At 38.4% G+C, this 19,756-nt stretch overlaps 1 protein-coding gene across 1 annotated transcript in view; it reads right to left on the bottom strand.

Annotated features, from left to right (window-relative positions):
- Window positions 1–5,317: 5,317 nt before the first annotated feature.
- Window positions 5,318–19,756, bottom strand: part of CNIH1 (cornichon family AMPA receptor auxiliary protein 1) — a 19,670-nt gene continuing 5,231 nt past the window's right edge. Inside the window, exons 2-5 of the mRNA XM_029951122.1 lie at window positions 13,393–13,461; window positions 9,804–9,916; window positions 8,281–8,424; window positions 5,318–6,237 (exon numbers count right to left, since the gene is read on the bottom strand). Coding sequence (XP_029806982.1) covers window positions 6,210–6,237; window positions 8,281–8,424; window positions 9,804–9,916; window positions 13,393–13,461 — 354 coding nt within the window. The 3' untranslated portion in view covers window positions 5,318–6,209. The remainder of the gene's footprint in view (window positions 6,238–8,280; window positions 8,425–9,803; window positions 9,917–13,392; window positions 13,462–19,756) is intronic.

The raw sequence follows: 19,756 nt of genomic DNA, 5'->3' as shown, positions 1-19,756 counted from the left end.
TGACTGCCTATTTTTATTATTTACCATACTAACCTCATTTTACGGTTTGTAACTACCAGGTGGAATATGACATAGTAATAAATGTAAAAATGGGTGTAAGTACAAGCTAAAACCCAATAACGTTCACCCTCTCTTCCTCCCACATTTCTTCCCATGGCTTTTCCCCCTTCATAGACACACACAAGTGCGAAGGATCCTAGGAATCGTCTGGTCACCTCCCTCCCAATACTGGATCATCCCCAACAGGTGTTTATCCAGCATTTGCTGGAACATTTTTAGATATGAGGAATGCCCTGGTTCAAACAGCTGCTCTGATTTTAGACCACTCATTTTTTTACCCTGGGGACTACAGGGAATGAATTAAATCCCTCTTTCACATTTATGTTAGAAATCACTTATCTACAGATTAAGTCTCCAATTCCCTCCCTCACTTCACCTTATGCTACTGAGTATGTCTTTTTGTCTTTAAATTGTAATGTTGAACAGTTGTTTGCACCGCAGACAAGGATGTTTGCACAGAGAGTGGTGGCTTCCGTATTACATGCACGAGTCCCTTGGGTGCTGGTGATCACAAATGTGAATCAAGAGTCACAGACACCTCCACACAAGACAGAGTGAATTTCACATCAAAACTTTGTTTTTGAGTAATCGCCTAATTGCCCAAAGTTTTATTTTGTTTCACACTTCTCTCGCTGCTTTAATTTCATTGGGGAATACTTCAATTACAAGTGCTGTTTGGGAACTTCAGACCAGAGAGCGAGGATGTTCTAGAATATAAAATCAGTATTCTAGTACTTATATGTGTACACTGATTTCAGAACGTAAGATTTTATAAGACTTAGGAAGATGGGAGAACCACACATATCCCCCCAGTAGGTTAATGTTTAAACTAGGGGTTTCTTATCTAAGATAATAAAGGCCAAAAGCTATAGACAGGAAAAATTTTTTTCAAAGAAGTACAGGCTGCAATAATAGGTTGACCTGCCTCATGATTTCAGTATTACAACCAAAAACAATTTAAAAAATCACAATTTAAATCCTAAAGTTGAATCTCCTTTAGGAAATCACTGGAATTGATACTACCAAATCAATCTTATATTGCTTTTTCTCAATATGATTATATAGCTTACTCATGAACACTTGACAAAGTAGAAGAAAGACTGGCATGGATTAATCAAGTCCTTTAATAATCAACTGAATTTTCCAAGTGCATGTTTCTCTCATTTTTACTGCAAATGCCAGTTAAACTTTCCATGATTAGAATGCTTAACTACTTTAATACTAAGTATTAAGAGAAAATATCAATTATTCCATAACAGAAGCATGGAATGGGCCCCTACTCAAAAGAATGTAATTTCACATTTTGGAAAAGTATTTTCTCTACCTAACCTGTGGGATAGCCTCAAACCAATGGGGTAGAGGGGACAGAGAGACAATGTAGAGTCCTGGTCACACAGAAGCCAAAGTCAACTGCTGAAACTGAATTAACACGCAGACCCAGCCATTAACCATACACAAGGCCTCATTTGAGACGGTTTTTATTTAATACACAAAAGCCAAATAAGTCAGGCTCCCAGGCAGGACGACTTATGGGCATTTTCTTTGGACAGCAGTACAGCACCAATCAGGCTAACTCAGAGTTTAACAAACTGTGAGCACAGATGGCTAACCACATTCTATGTTTCTCTCAGTAGCTTCAGGGCCTACCTAGTCATCAACCTATTATTTAAGAAATGTTTCTTCTCCAGAATATATGGACATGGTAAGCAAAGAGATGTTTTAGGAAAAGCACTGTACAATAAAATTAAGTAGAGAACATCTTCACATCCACAATGTGCATTGCTAAAATTAATGTCGGATAAAACCTTCACTCCAGTCCCACAGATCAATCACTTTATATGGCTAATACTGTTTCCCAAAAGCAGTACAAGCACAGAGCTGTTTGCTCCTTTTAGAGATTTAGCTTTAGGACTCTCAATTAATCAAAGTGAAATTGTTCTAAGAAAGCCATTCAACAGATCCAGGAACACAGCAGCCACATCTTCTCTTGGCAGCACTCTAAAGCATCAGTTCAGAGGCATCTTCTGAGCTACACTACTGGTACCAGAGACTCATTAGCTGCTGCTCTGACCACGGATCAGTGAGTGGTTTGAGCAAAAGGCTTAAATACCTTGAGACGAACAGTAGTTTCTCCAGAGGATGAATATGCAGACTTTTATGAACAATGTAGACAGGTGTCAATACTTTCATCTTTCCCTTTTGAATAGAGTTGTTTTTAAATATTTTTGGTGTCAAAAATTGAATTACCATTATACTGTACAACTGACTATTGAGGGATGCACGTTTGTGAGTGTTGAATGATATAAATAAGTAAACTAGACAAATACTTTTAAATACATGATTTAACTCGGGTTGGGGAGGGGGGGATACATCACACTGCTATGACACAGCCACACCTAAAATGAAAGCTCATACCCCTTGGCACGGTGTAAGAGATACACAGAAACCATTATTTGCACCGTGGCAGTAATATTCCATGAGCACTGTTCATAAATATATAACTGAAAGAAAAGAGAAATGCCGTAGCAAGGAAAGGGTTTTCCTAGTTTTAGAGTCAGTCTACACTTCTATTTTCTATGCATACACTGGACATGTTTTCAAAATACTTTGATTTGGAGAGTACAGAAGAGCTCTGTGAGAGCTATTAGCAAGAGTGATCCTCAGGCTTAAATATACTGAACACAGGCTTAAAACGAGACACATACTGCCAACTGCCATGTACTTTGTTGCTCTGTGAAAGGGCACCATTACCTGGGTATCTGAACTTGACTAGTAGGTCAGGCAGTTAATGGTATAATCCACGAGTCTTCTCAAAATCTTTGGTAATGCTCGATACATGTGAAAAGTATGGTCATTTCCCATCACTTCCCCTTCCCATGAAAAATAACTCAAACTTCAAACAAATTAGCAGTTTGTCCAAAGCCTGGGACCTAACTCTCCTCAACCACGGGACAAGAAGCAGAAAATACCAGTTAAAATTGTTAAAATCATCAAACGTCGTTAGTAAATTTCTACACCTACATCTCCTTAGTACTAAAGGGACATACTCCATGGTATGATATTATTACTCCATAGAATAACTGCTAAATAGACTACATTTATTACATAAGATTTTTAATTCAGGAGAATCTGTAGTACCCATAGCAAGAAAGAGTTGTCGGTATAAATACGAACCACGCATGGTGGTATTCAACTAATGGCTTCTGAAAGTTGGAAAACTCTTAAAAGATAAATCAAACCACATCATAGCAAAATTAACTGTAACAAAGCAAAAAAAGTACCTAAGTAAACAGCGGTCACTGCACAGGGAACCGTTTAGTAAAAGCTGGAAGGGACACGACGCCAGACTAACTCTGCCGCAGCTGGACCTGCAGGAATGACGGAAGGCCCGGGCTGCCGAAACTGATAAATGGGAACACACCGGCCTGTGAGCAAGGAGGAGCCAGCAGGATATTGCCTAATGCAGGGGTTTGTTTCTGCTTTCTCTTCGTAAGTCATTTACTTTCCTAAAACACTGGAAAAGGTAAAGCTGGGTAGATACCATGAGAGCTTCCAGGAACTCCATTGTTTCATCGCTCCCAGGCCTAGGAACCAACAGCCAACCACTGAGAGAGTAAACCTCACTGGCAATCAGTCACCTTTGCAGGATCAGCTAAGGACTACAAATCTAACTTCTGAAGCATGAAAAGGTGGCTTCCACAAACTGCAGCCAGTAAACCCGCAGAACTGTGGAGAATAAACAGAAATACGTTATTAAAAGGTTTCTTAATATTTGAAAGTAGCACTTGCTAAGAGACAGTAAGGGCTTGTGAAAAGACTGACAGGTCATGAACTTGGCATTTCATGAGTTTGAGCCCCGTGTTGGGTTCTGTGCTGACAGCACAGAGCCTGGAGCCTGCTTCAGATTCTGTATGTCCCTCTCTCTCTGCCCCTCCCCTGCTCGCACTCTGTCTCTTTCTCAAAAATAAATACATATTTTTTAATTTTCATCTTTTAAATTTTAATTTTTTTCATTAAAAAAATTTTTTTAATAAAAAAAGATTTTGACAGGAATGTTAAAGTAACAGCTCCAGGAAACCTACCTGGACTTGGCAGGTCTCTCATGATTAAAAGTACTTATGAACCAGAAAGAAAAATGAGGAGTGGGTGCTAACATAATTAGTTGGATTTAGAAATGGTTCAAACTCAGAGCATGAATCTTCAGTACCTAGCAACTGGTCAATAAATAATTTTCTGGGGAGCCTGGGTGGCTAAGTCGGTTAAGTGGCCAACTTTGGCTCAGGTCATGATCTCATGGTTCGGGAGTTCGAGCCCCACGTCAGGCTCTGTGCTGACAGCTTGAAGCCTGGAGCCTGCTTCAGATTCTGTCTCCCTCTCTCTCTGTCCCTCCTCTGCTCACGCTGTCTCTCTGTCTCTCAAAAATAAATAAACATTAAAAAATAAAAATAAATAATTTTCTGCACGAACTGACCAACAGTTCACCTCCCTTGAGGTGTCCTTCAGACGATAAAACACAAGGTCTTTAAAGCCTGTCTCCTTACGAACTGGTTTGGCTCTCCTCACATTTCTGGTTGTACATCCTCTTCTGCATACTCACTCTGCTACGCAATCCCGAAATGTTAACAGCTACTCTCAAAGGTGGAGAAGCATTTTTCTCTAGCAGAGGATTAAACAGCATCTAATGCAAAGCGCTCTTAGAGTACGAATTCCACAAACCCATCCATAAACTCCCTTGATTATGATGTGGAATTTCTAGATACTGGTTTTCTGTCTATAGTCTTTTGTTTAAGAAACTTCTGAACCACTTACATGACCTTCAATTGCGTTACCTACTTCATTTCAAATAAAGCACAAGAATTCTTATAAAAACATGCAAGCCACAATTTATCTGCCTTACAAGAAGCAGCAAAAATAAATTAAGTCACTTTTCCTTAAAACCTGATGTTTCAAAAAGGAAAAAATAAATTTAATATTTTAAGTGCCACAATAATTTTTTTAAACTGGTTAAGAAAAATGATGTTGTGCCATCAACGTTTATGAATCTCGTCAAGGGACAACACAGGGTAAGGTGCTTAGCCATTTAAACATTCCTTTTAGATCCGGGCACGGTTTAAAAAAAAACACACACACACACACACACACACACAATGTAATGTTCTACTATTTTTTAAAAAAACTGACCGTAATATGTCTTTATTATGGATTAAGCAAGTGTAAGAAACAACTATTTGTAATCTTTAAAACAATGCACTGAAAATAAGTTAATTTCAGAGTTTTATTGTATTGCACTAAAGGAACAGCAGGACGGCTATACAATGTTCTCTCTCATTCAGTTTTGAAAATTTAAAGTACTTGCAAATTCTTAAGAATACCTTTACCACCAGATTAGAACATTAAGCATAATAACCAATTTCTTAATATGTAATGTCTTACAAATTAAAACACATTTAAAATAGCTTTAAATGCATTCTTCACAAGTAATTCAGCATATATTTTTTTATATCATGTTCACTTATGCTTAAGAATTAGAGCAAGTATATTACTCTGACGGAAATAATGGGAAATCTCTCACTCATGCAATATACAGGGATAATATCAAGTTGAAGGGAAGAAAATCCCACTCTTCGTGTTTTGTAAATGCGTCCATATATAATCATATACATGATAAATGAGGAAACCCATGAAGTTTCCCACAAGTCAGATATATATTTTCAGTTCATCAGAAGCACCTGATATCTACAGCTAATTTATCATTAGATGGCACTTCAATAAAACCAAAATGAGCCCTACAAGTTCCTATAAACAAAAGCTTCCAATGGACTAAGGATAGTCAATAATTAATGCAATCATTCAAGGGATTATGGCTGTTCCTTAAGGAGTGCAAGTTCAAACCTGTCAACACCAGAGGTAATCATTTTATATTAATTTATACGTAATTCCATTTAAATTCTTTATCCAAGTATAACATATGAAAACAGTCTTTCCACAAGCAAAAAATGTGGAAACATTTAAAAAATAAGGAGTCATTTTTTAAAGTAACTGATCAGATTCCATAGGCTACTCTTGGAAACAGGATCTTGCTGGATAGAATCCCTTCATTTGGTGGCTTTTTGCATGCACTTACTGGACCAATTCTTCTGGGTGTTGTTCTAAGAGCTCACCAGAACATAGATCATGCTGAAAAGAAGAAAAAGCCTATTAAGTCAAACGTTCCTAATTATAAAAACTAAAAGCACCAAAAAGTTGAGTGCTTTTATATAGCAGACTAGTTTATGGTATCATACCACCACAGAAAATGAAAAGACCAATGACCAGTTCACAAGACAATCTTAATTTGCATTTATGGACTTCTGCCTAAGGTAGGACTTGGCTCAGTGCTTGTGCTGTGGTTGTCTATTTTCTTTCCAATTTTAGCAAACAGAACAGCACAGCTGAAAGTTAATAGGGGATCAGAGCTTAGAGAAGCCATCCAAACAGTGCACTGCCCTGGAGTTATCTAATGATAGCAGTGAGCACCTCCCAAGGACTCACTTCACTTAGGCCTCCACTTAGTCTTTTATGTACATGACCTCACTGAGTCCTCCAAGCAGTCCTAGGAGTTGGGTACCATTATCATCCCCATTTTACAGATGGGAATGGTCAATTAAGGAACTTTATCATTAGAGAAAGGCTCTAGGCAATAGCAACAGGGTTAAAAAAAGAAGGCACAAGTGAGCAAAATAAAAATAACCATTTGATTCAGGCTGACTCTACCAGAGTAGGTGGGAAAGGCATGGTTCCAAAGCATGGGTCTCTCAGTGGAAATACAAAGAGTTGAGCAAACTCGATAAATAAGTTAAAGCAGAAATGAAATGTTGTAGTGCCACCTCCTTGTGAACATCTGGACTTAAGTGCACATCTCTGATTCTCTCATTTATTCAATTATTTCTTTCACAACAAGTATGTCTTAAGTGCCTACTATAAGCCAGCACTGTTCCATACATTTCTTAAACTGAAAAAATGAAAACTAACAGGAAATGAAAATGACACATGACACTGGTCAGAACTTACTGTTTCATAAATGAATGTCGTAGGTGCACGAGGGGATACTCATTTTCACAAGTATAACCTCTAAAAGCATAAACATACCTTTTCCATAAATTTCAGTCTAGCGCTCATTCATCATTTTCCATAACAAAAACAATATGACATACAGAGAAATATGAATATAAACCTACCATCTAATACTCAGCAAGCTCTCAAGTAACAAAAAGAAGAAGGAATAGAAAGCACCTTAAGGATTACAATCTCTTCTTATATGGCCAATTTTCTTCCTATTTTGAAAACTATTTGGAACTGTCCTCTCTGGTTGAACGTATATCAAAGCAAGATGAGAAAAGTACATTGGTGTGGCTTAAAGAACTACAATCCCACGCTTGAGCGTGCCCTTCCGCCATTTTAATGAGCAGCCATTTTATTCCGTCTCCAGTACACTAGTTAGCAGTTCCCACCCAGGGCTGACGGCCTCACAGAGGGCAGCAGGCACCGTCCAGAGGCATTCTTGGTTTTGGTGACTGTGGAAGAGAAGGTGCTACTGGCATCTACTGGGTAGAGGCAGCTAAACATCCCACAATGCACGGGACAGCCCCCATGACAAAGACTTATCCAGGCCAAAATGTCAACAGTGCCGAGGCCGAGGACCCCTGGTCTAGAGGAAATGATGGAGCCCATCACGCTATCAAGGGAGGAGAGTCGTTCTCTGCATCATCGCGTAGGAGAGACCTGTTTCTTTCATCCATCCCATGCAGATCAAGCCAGCCAGAAAATAAAGGGCAGAGCATACAGTTTGTAAAGAATGATAAAAAGTAAAACATCACGGCAAGAAAGATGTTCCTGAAGCCAAGCAAAAACGTTCTGGCAAACTCACACTTTTTTGCAACCCTCTCGATGCCATCACTTGGCACAGACGATGAGGATTACTGTGTCTGAAGACTTCGGAAGCAGCGCCCCTGACCAAACTTCCTGGCTCTGACTGCACGCCAGCTGGGTGTCTTGACAAGTACCAGTTTATTCATAATCGATGTGTGCACTTGCTGGTGTGCACTGTGCCATTAGCGGCTACCACCATTCAAGACACCGAGTTATTCTTCTAGTGGATTTTAAGGTGTCACGACCACAACGCCTACCTACTTTTTAGGCAGCAAAGTGAAACCATATATTCATTTTATTTTTTAAACTCACCCGTATAGGTAGTAAAAAAATGCTAGAAGATAAAAAGCCAATTTGCACCAGCCTTCTTTCTGACAATATGCTAAAATGTCTGCATTCATGATGGTTGTAGGGTCATAGAGTCCTGGTCCACTCATCACTGGCCTACTCATATACCTGCAACAAACACAGTCCATTAGCCACTCCAAGGGATGGGAAGGAGGGTTTTTCTTCTCAAATAACGTTTGTTACAATGAGAGGCAGTCCACACAGGGAAGGGTGCATTTAGTTCTAGGGTGAAGTTTTTTCCTCTTACCATCTTAATTTTAAAACAAGAGCTCCTAGGGGCACCTGGGTGGCTCAGTCAGTTAAGTATCCGGCTCTTGATTTTGGCTCAGGTCATGATCTCATGGTCGAGTCGGGCTCCGCACTGGAACCTGCTTGGGATTCTCTCTCTCCCCCTCTCTCTGCCCGTTTCCTGCTCGTGTGCGTGCCCATTAACACGCTCTCTCTTGCTCTCAAAATAAACTTTAAAATAAATAAATAAATGAGCCCCTAAATGAGAACAGGAAAGTTACTTAGGCCATATCTGGTCTCCCCTATAGTTTCATAAACGTAAGAAAAAGAATAATAACTGTAAAAACGTTAAGATTGTTTTTCTCTTAACTTTTTCTTTTAACATAATTTTATACTTACAGAAAGGTACGAGAACACTTCACCAAGATATTCACATTAACCACATAGCTTTACCCTTCTCTTTTTTGTTCTAGCTACAAATACGCATGCTTTTCTCAAAAAGAACCATTTCATACTCAGTCAGAGATGTGGTATCACTTGACTCCTAAATACTTCTTAGCCTATTTCCTAAAATCAAGAGCAATGAGATTTTAACATGCCAATAAAAAAAGAAAACCTCTAACTCCATTATGTAGATATGACATAACTTAAAAGTTATAAGATATGAATATATTTTATAAACAACCAAATTTGAAATCATAAAGTTAAAATGGAGAAAGAAGTTAAATACACTGTACATTTTGATTTATGTGAAATTCAAAGATGGGCAAAATGAATTCAGTTGACAGAGGTCACTGCCCTCCTTAGGAGGTGCAGGGGTAACAGACAGGGATGGGCTTCAGACATAACTATATGTAAATTTAAACCTCACTTTTTGAAAACTGCTTTAAAAGTAAGCGCCATAAAAGGTATTTAAACAGTTATTTGTTCATCTATTTGATTTTTAAAATAAGTGCCAACTGGGGCGCCTGGGTGGCTCAGTCAGTTGAGCACCTGGTTTGGGCTCAGGTCATGATCTTATGGTTCCTAAGTTTGAGCCCTGTGTCGGGCTCCGTGCTGACAGCTCAGAGCCTGGAGCCGGCTTCAGATTCTGTGTCTCCTCTCCTTCTGCCCCGCCCTGACTCACGCTCTGTCTCTTTATCAAAAATAAACTTAAAATAAATGCCAACTGATTTTCAGTTTTCATTTAGGTTAACTATCAACCATGGTATAATTAAGATATAATTAGAAAAAGTATTAGAAATATATCTAAATATTACCTCCAAATATGATATGCCAAGAGGGGCATATTGAGACCCAGCGTAAGCCACTCTGCTGCACAAAGAAACATGACACAGAAGAAAGCATGGATGAGGTACTCTGGAAGTACAAGCTGGAAAAAAAATACAAGGCAGTTATCAAAATGCCTTGGCATTAAGTCAAATGCTGCTGGAAAGCAGGTGGCAACCAAGTTCCCATAATGCAAAATCACTATTTTCTTAGAATCAGGGATGAAAGATGCTACTGAGTTTTGTTTCCATATTTTAACTTTCTACAGAAAGCAGAGTTACAAACACATTGACCAGATTATATAGCTTACACTAAGAAAATACAAGAACTTAGAATTTAAAACTCAAATTCTTACAGTTAACAGGTTAAATTATACAAAGTTACCACCAGACTGTTCAGTTATTTGCTGATCACTTGGAATACTTCTTTTCATCATTCCACAATGATAAAAATATAAAAATGAGGTATCTGATCGCATGCAACAGGATATTAAAAAAATCCACAAAAACAAAACTCCCCTTTAGAATATTTTACACATAATGTTTTAAAGCTTTTAACAGAAACCAGGAATGCTACAAATACAATATTTAACAAACCACATCACATTACTACAAAAGTCATTTTTCAATGGAAAGCCAAAAGCCAATAATCTCAGCACAGAGGGGAAAGAACACTAATATACACAGATGCAAACGATGTGCATTCTGCAATGTAGGAGGGAAAAGACGGAGTTCTGAACCATAAAATCAGAATTTCCCTAGTCCCTGAGCTCCGATTCTTACATGGCCTTCCCGTTTCTTTAAGCCTACTTTTAATGAACTACTTTGGCACAGCAGACCAGTAGCTCAGAATTCAAAAACAAAACAATCTGTTTGATTGTAAGTGAGAAAAATTCATTCCAGTGAAATACTTTTTATAAAATGACCAAGAGTTCAGGCTTTAAGTATTTTTCTCATCCTAAAGATTTCAGCCTAATGATTCTTAAAGTCTCAAACTTTTCAAGTTTCTGCCAACAACTTCCTACAAGTCACAGACGCAAAGCCAGTTTCTCAAATGTCCATATCATGTCAAGTAAAATTATATGAATCCTCAACATCATCAGATCTTTACTGAAAGGAAACCATCGCTGTAGAAACAATGCAATTATACTAATGCAATTGTACTACAAATTCAAGCCCACTTTCTACTACTCCCAAATAACTTTTTCCGTTTCAAAGCTGAAAAGCAAAGTTTTTTAATGAATAATATTTTAAATGAAATCCCAGTAAAACCAACTAATCTACACCACTAACCAGATTTTCTATAAACTTAAGCAATATAATAAACTCTGTATATGTATATAAACTTGTAAATAACACAAACCATTAGGCCACCATTTAATTAAGATCAAAATTAAACATCTACAAGAAAATAAGAAAACATCCAGAGGAAATCTTTGAAACACAAAGACTACAACCAGGACAGACCAAAAAAAGATACACTGTATTAGGAGTTCCACTAGAGCTGTTTACAATACTAGTGTAAATTACAGGAATTTTCTTTACTGTGTATTTCAGCTCTTTAAAGCCAAGTGCTATCTAACAATACAAATCATCATCCAAGTTTTCATCCTACAATTCCAGACTGAGATATGGGGAGAAAATGATTTAGAAAGCATGATCTCTACTGCTCTTAAACAAAATATTTTAGTAAGAGGGGTAACCAAGATAATCTGCAACTCTTCCAGTTCTAATATGAAACAATGCCACACTCCCTTCATCTCGAAAAAGTCCAGAAATTTTTATTATACATCTCTAATAAAAACCAGTCCACTCCAATCATTCTTTAATGGTGAAATTTCCCAGTAAGTGGCACAAAAATTATTCCATTTAGGAACAAATGTTTACACAAAAGCTAGTATCCAGAAAAAATTCCTCACATAAATATGGCTGAAAAGCAGTAATATTTAACATGCAAATCATAATATCCTCTAGTTAAGGTTCACATTTTAAAAAATATTTGTCTTCCCCCATACTTTGGCAGAATTGTCAAAACAAATTTTAAATAGGGAAAACTGTCAGATGCACTGCTAGCAAGCCAATTGTCGGCACCCTGTCCGGAAGGCACCTTGTGCTGGAGTACAAGCTCCCTTCCACTCTATGCCGCATCAGGATGCCCAACACATACCTTTTTAAAGTGAGAATTTCCTTCCATGAAGAAGAGTCGGAAATCACATGTCATAGGTAAAAATGAAATTCATCCCTCTTAAATTTACAGTAAGTTAAGGAAACACCAAAGCTTGAGCTTAAAAACCTGGAGGTCTGGGTTCAAACTCTGGTTCTATCTTAGCTGTCTGACCTTGTTGGTAAAGTGCTCCAACGTGGCTAAGCCTCAGCCTATCCTTCTATTCATGACGATAACAATATACCTATCCTTCAGGACGGTCAAGAGCACTGAATGAGAAGTCCCACGTAAAGATGCTCAGCACAGAGCCTGGTGCCCAGGAAAGCCCTCATCTGATTTCAGCTATTCTCACCCTTGTCATTTTTTTGGTTATTTTGAAGTAATGAAAAGCCAAAGAAGATAGAATATTATTAATAAACTGTCATTAATAAATGAATTTCGGTTCCTTCATTTCTTGGTAATAATTAGTTTCAACAGTAGGTTAAGATATTTTACAATGAACATTGTTACTTTCCAATGAGAAAGCAGATTCAACTCCTATTTTGTTTTCTAAGAGCAGAGAAACAGCCAGTGAGCTAATACTGTTTTAATTGTCCCTACATAGTCTTACTGTAGCAGTTCTTTAAAGACCAGCTAGAAATCTGTTCCATTACTCATATTTACCTAGGAAACAATGATAAAGTAGCAAACTAACTTTATAGATCCTTTCACAAACAAAATCCCGCTAGCTTGCTAGAACAGACATAACCAAAAATAAAAGTAGACATGGTCCGGAAGAGTCCACTCCAGACTACCTCACAGTAAGTCACAACAGAAGAATAATCTTACCATCTATTAAAGTCACTGTACGTTAACCAACTTTCAAACACTGAACCAAATAATGTAATTTATAGAAGTGCCTATGGCTGTAACATTTTAGAAATGCATAAGCATTTAACAGCTTTCCCTACTTGACTGGGCCAGCAAGCAAACATTTGCATAAAATAAGAAACATAATGAAATCATAAACCTCAACAGGCATATAAACAAGCACGCGGAACAGAACACTGTACAGATACAAATTCTGACCCTCCCCATGAAATGAATGTAGCATTAAAACATTAAACTAAAAAACAGTACACACCTTTAATGCAATTTTGACTCTTTTAATCTTTTTGACCTTTTCAACTGTCTTTGGCCGACAATGTAAAAAGCAGATTGGAAGAATGTTAGTATGACAGCTGACAAGATCACCAGCAGATTAATAATAGTCAGAATAGTCAAGCAGGAAAAAGAATATTTTTGTAAATTCTGCCTACTGCAAAAAAAAGCACAACTATATCATGCCACTGAGAATATGGGCCATTTTTTAATGATATCAAGTTAAAAGCAAAAACAGTTTAAAAATCTACAGAAAAATCCGATATTATAACTTACAGGGTTCAGGGTATTACACTGGTCTATGGGATTCTTGTAATCAGTCTTCAGTTCATCAAATGCTATAATCTAAAATAAAATTAAAATAGTTAGGACCTCTCACTTTAATAAAACAGAGCAACAAACCTGCCCCATCATCAAATGATAATCAAATTAAGTTAAATAAAACAAAAACAGGGTATACCACATGTACCAATTTACAGTAAATTCATTATGTGCTAATAACTAGAATCAGATTTAAAGAACTGAAAATATGCTTATGAGTATCATTTAAATTATGTGATATTACTGAGATAAATATCTTCAATTTTCAATTTTTCAGTGCTTCTCTTCAAGTTATTCTTTCTTCTTGAAATGATCTTTCCCCTCACCCACAACTATTTACCAAAACTCCTCATTCTAAAAACCCTCTTCCTATGTTAGCTCCTCTCTGTAGGTTTCCCTGACTCCCTTGGGCCAAAATAATTGCATGCAAGTCTCATATCCACATAGCACAGAACTTCATAATGCCACCATATGGCATTTCTCACACTGAAGTATTTATGTACAGGTCTGTGTGCCCCTCAGGATGAAGTATTTTTAATCATCTGTGCAAGCCCTGCCCTGGTCACAGAGTTCAGTGGGGCACAAGAGATGGACTCACATGCTTTAGTTTGTTCCCATTTGTACCCAAACATGTCTCAAAGCCCTACTTCAATCTGGAATATAAGAAATGGCCTTAGAATACAGGAACACCAAATGATTATCAAACTTCATGGCCAGGATCACCACACACAGTAGTGCAATTTCTGCACGGGACAAAAGGCCAACTGGAAGCTCAAGGCCAGCCCATTCTCCTGTGGCCAAGCACCCTGGCATGGGCTCTACACCAGGCTCTGCACTGAGGGGCCATGTCCATTCACGAGGGAGGATGTTTCTCATTGTTCTGCCCCAACAGGCATCTTTGTCTTATTGTACCTAAAGGCATCATATGAGCAAGAGTAGCCCTGTTCAAGGCCATGGTAAAAGTGATCAAACTGACTTTCTTTTGTGTCATATGCATATTCCTATCACTTGCGGGTGGTTTCATTAGGGTCACCAAACTAAACACTGAAAGGTAACCCAGATAAGACCAGCTTCTCATGGTGTGATGAGCCAAACAGTTATAAATGCAAGATGGGGAGAAAGATCTCATCCACTTATAAAATATATGGCAAAACTGTTTCTGGAGAAACTTGTCTATAACATTTAGGGCCACTTAACACGTAACTTCAAAGTCAGAATGTACTAAAAAAAAACCAAATAAGGGTGACATACCACTCAAAATAAGAAGCCAAAAGCATCAAGTTTATGGGAGAGGTATTTTAGTTGCTGTTACTGGTCATCTAGGGGACAGAGAACTCAATCTGCCTTTCCTCTGGTGGGTTAGGAATAGTATCTTTGTATGTACGGCAGTGTTATTCAATATTACCAGTGATCAATGGAGTTTCTGTATTTCTAGCTTTTACTATGCTGGGTTATTTCCTTGTTAAAGTTCTTCACTTCATAAAAAGATATTTGTTTTTTTTGTTTATGTATTTTTGAGAGACAGAGAGAGACAGAGTATGAGTCGGGGAGGGGCAGAGAGAGTGGGAGACACAGAATCTGAAGCAGGCTCCAGGCTCTGAGCTGTCAGCACAGAGCCCAATGCAGAGCTCAAACCCCGAATCATGAAATCATGACCTGAGGCAAAGTCGGCTGCTTACCTGACTGAACCACCCAGGCACCCTAAAAGATGGTTTTTTTAAATCTTCTAGAATTTGATAAAATTCACCAACCTGACCAAATAAAAAATTACAACTAAAATAGGCATAGAAGAAAAATAGTTAAATATTAAAATGTAAACTCTGTGGCAGCAAAAATTTTTTGCTATCTTCACTGCTATGTTCCTGGTACTGGCATATACTTAAGTGTGCAATCAATATTTATTGAATGAAAGGGGAAGCAGGGTAGGGAGCCCTAGCTTAAGAAAATACAGAAATCAAAAAAAATTAAAAATAGAGTTTCCACCTTGTGGTGCCTCACCAGCCGATAAAAATGGCAGAAAAGAAGGGAGCTCTGTAAACTTCGTCCACCCCATCTATCGAACTGAGAAGGACATTACTCTCATCTGCAAGAGCAGAAGGAGAAAATATGGACTCCGAGATGACAACCTCAAAGATGCCTGAGTGAGTGAGTGCGAACTGGGGAGATTGGAAAACGGGCCAGCCCAAGACGGACAGGGGAGGTGGAAGCCCCAGCCCAACACAGGGCAAGTGCGCAGAGCCCCTGAAAGACAAAGGGAAAAGAAAGAAAATGAACACACTCATAGTACTGTCTCTAGAGAAGAGATAAAGAACGTTTAACCCAGCACAGAGAGAAAACTCTCACTCCATATATAACCACTGGGCATCGCGAATCCCAGGTAGCACAAGGGAAAAAATACCCTCACCCATGCACGATCCTGGCCAGGAGTTGGCAGCCGCGGCTGTCGGAGCCCGCACCTCACCTCAAGCAGTGCACCTCTCCTCCAGCAGCTGTGGCTCAAATCCCAGAGGCGCCAAGAGAAACTGCTCCCTCCCCCTATGAGATCCCAGCTAAGAAGCCGGCTGCCAAAGTGAGTACATCTCATCTGTGGTAGCAAATAAGTGCATGGACTAGGATTTTGAAGTGAAGGAGGCCTGGAAAATACAGCCTGGCTCGCCGGCAGCACAAGGAGATGGGACTCATAAAAATGGCCTGCAGCGCTTAGTTCCAGTGAAGCCTGGGGCACCACCATTCATCCTCCGCAACCACCATGGCGGGGCCTCGAAGAGCAGCCCCCAAGACCTATGTACATCAAACCACACCTACCATGAGGGGGAGCTGCTGCTTTTTTTGTATTTATTTTTTATTATTATTACCTTTTTTACTCTTTATTAGTTTTTTATTTTTACTCTTTATTTTCCTTTTTCCTTTCTCCCTCCTTTTTTTTTCTCTTACCACCCAGATATATTCTCCCTTATCTCATCCCTTTCTCTCCCCTCAACTGGTTATACGCTTTTAGACTGTCCATTGTCCTTTGTTGTCTCTACCCCCCTTTATTTTTTCCTTCTCTTCTTTTCTTCTCTTTCCTCTGTCTTCCTTTTCTTCCTTTCCCCTTTTATATTGTTTGTTTGTTTGACTTGGCTATACATTTGCGGCTGCTGTTCCCTGTGTGTTTGTCTGTTTTCCTTTTCAGGGCTACCCCGAGAAAAAAGCCAAAGTATGCATGACGAAGAGTCCCAAACATCGCTAGGTAGGGAAATAAAATAATCAAAGGTACAACAAAAGAAACAGAGACACCATTAAAAGAACATTTCCTGAACAACAGGCCCTGGACAGTCAATGAACCTCCCTTAACAGAGCAATACTAACAGGTGCACAGTGCCCAATAAGCTTTTAAAACTGACAAAAGACAGAAAGCTAACCAAAATGACAAAATGAAAGAACTCCCTCCTAAAGAAACTCCAGGAAGAAGTCACAGCCACAGAACTGCTCAAAACAGATCTAAGCAACATAACTGAACAAGAATTTAGAATAATTGTCATAAAATTAATCGCTGGGCTTGAAAAAAGCATGAGAGAAGCTACTGATACAATGACCAGGGACTTTCAAAATAGCTGTGACGAGGTAAAAAAGGCTATAAATGAGGGGCATAATCAAATGGAGGCAGCCACCTCACGAAGAGAGAAATTGATCTAGGAGCAGGAAAGGAGAATTCGAGACCTGAGAGATACAATCAAACGGAACAACATCAGTATCATAGGAATTCCTGAAGAGGAAGAGAGAGAGAGGTCCTGCAGGGGTGCTAGATCAAACTATAACTGAGAATTTCCCAAATCTGGGGAAAGAAATAGACATTCAAATTCAAGAGGCACAAAGAACCCCCTTATGACATAACTTGAATCGACCTTCGGCATGACATATCATAGTGGAACTGGCAAAATATAAAGATAAAGAGAGATTTCTGAAAGCCTCTAGGGATAAAAGGGCCCTGACATACAAAGGGAAACCTATCAGAGTGGTTACAGACCTATCTAATGAAACCTGGCAGGCCAGGAAGGAATGGCAGGAAATCTTCAATGTGATAAACAGAAAAAATATGCAGCTAGGAACCCTTTATTCAGCAAGCCTGTCATTCAAAATAGGAGAGGTAAAGGTGTTCCCAAATAAACAAAAATTGAGAGAATTCATAACCACCAAACCAGCCCTACAAGAAATCCCAAGAGGGACTCTATGAGGGAAATGTTGCAAAGAATATAAGGCACCAGAGACAGATACCACTACAAACATGAATTCTACGGAGAACACAATGTATCTAAACCCACATTTTTCAATAATAACACTGAATGTAAATGAACTGAATGCTCCAACCAAACAACACAGGGTGACAGAGGGATAAAAAAACAAAACCCATCTATTTGCTGTCTACAAGAGACTCATTTTAGACCTGAAGACACCTTCAGATTGAAAGTAAAGGGATGGAGAACTATCTATCATGAGACTGGAAGCCTAAAGAAAGCCAGGGTAGCCATACTTATATCAGACAAACTGGACTTTAAAGTAAAGGCAGTAACAAAACATGAAGAAGGACATTATATAATAATTACAGGATCTCTCCATCAGGAAGAGATAACAATTATAAACATCTATGCCCCAAATTCAGGAGCACCCAAATACACAAAACAATTAATCACAGGCAGAAACAATCTTATTGACAAGAATGTCCTAATTGCAGGGGACTTTAATACTCCACTGACAGCAATGGATAGATCAACCAGACATAAAATCACTAAAGAAACAATGGACCTGAACGACACATTGAAACAGATGAAATTGATAGACATATTTAGAACTCTGCATCCTGAAGTTAGGAAATTCACCTTCTTCTCGAGTGCACATGGCACATTCTCCAAAATAGATCACATACTGGAGTATAAAGCAGCCCTCCATAAATATAAACAAATAGAGATCATACCATGTACACTTTCAGATCACAATGCTATGAAACTTGAAATTAACCACAGGAAAAAGTCTGGAAAATCTCCAAAAATGTGGAAGTTAAAAACCACCCTACTAAAAAATGATTGAGCTAATCAGGCAATTAGAGAAGAAATTTAAAAATCTATAGACACAAATGAAAATGAAAATACAACAATCCAAACTCTCTGGGACGCAGCAAAGCCAGTCCTAAGAGGAAAGTATATTGCAATCCAGGCCTAATTCAACAAACTAGAAAAAGTGCAAATTCAAAATCTAACAGAGCACCTAATGGAACTAGAAGGGGAGCAGCAAGAGCACCCCAAACTCAGCAGAAGAAAAGAAATAATAAAGATCAGGTCATAAATAAACAATATAGAATCCAAAAAAACAGTTGAGCAGATCAATGAAACCAAGAGTTGGTTCTTTGAAAAAATAAACAAAATTGATAAACCTCTAGCCAGGCTCCTTAGAAAGAAAAGAGAGAGCACCCCAGTAGACAAAATCATGAATGAAAATGGATCTATTACAACCAATCCCTTAGAAATATAAGCAATCATTAGAAATTACTATAAAAACTTATATGCTAACAAACTGGACAACACAGAAGAAATGGACAAATTCCTAAATGCGCATGCACTACCAAAATTCAAACAAGAAGACATAGAAAGCAAGAATAGACCGATAACCAGTGAAGAAATCAAATCTGTTATCAAAAACCTCCCAATGAGTAAGAGCCCAGGGCCAGATGGCTTCCCAGGGGAATTCTACCAGACATTTAAAGCAGAGCTCATACCCATTCTTCTCAAACTATTCCAAAAAACAGAAATAGAAGGAAAACTTCCAAACTCATTCTATGAAGTCAGTATCACTTTGATTCCCAAACCAGACAGAGACCCAGCAAAAAAAGAGAACTACAGGCCAATATCCCTAATGAATATGGGATGTAAAAATCCTCAACAAGATACCAGCAAATCAAATTCAACAGCATTTAAAAAGAATTATCCACCATGATCAATTGGGATTCATTCCTGGGTTACAGGGCTAGTTCAATATTCACAAATCCATCAATGTGATATATCACAGTAACAAAAGAAAAGATAAAAACCATACGATCCTGTCGTTAGAGGCAGAATAAGCATTTGACAAAATACAGCACCTTTTCTTAATAAAAACCCTCGAGAAAGTCGGAATAGAAGGAACTTATGTAAACATTATAAAAGCAGTTTATGAAAGGCCCACAGCTAATATCATCCTCAATGGGGAAAAGCTGAGAGCTTTCCCCCTGAGATCAGGAACACGACAGGGGTGTCCACTCTCACCACTGTCGTTTAACATAGTGCTTGAAGTCCTAGCATCAGCAATC

Source organism: Suricata suricatta, chromosome 9, assembly GCF_006229205.1.
Source record: "Suricata suricatta isolate VVHF042 chromosome 9, meerkat_22Aug2017_6uvM2_HiC, whole genome shotgun sequence".
Lineage (NCBI taxonomy): Eukaryota > Metazoa > Chordata > Mammalia > Carnivora > Herpestidae > Suricata > Suricata suricatta.
This window is presented reverse-complemented; position numbering and strand designations above follow the sequence as displayed.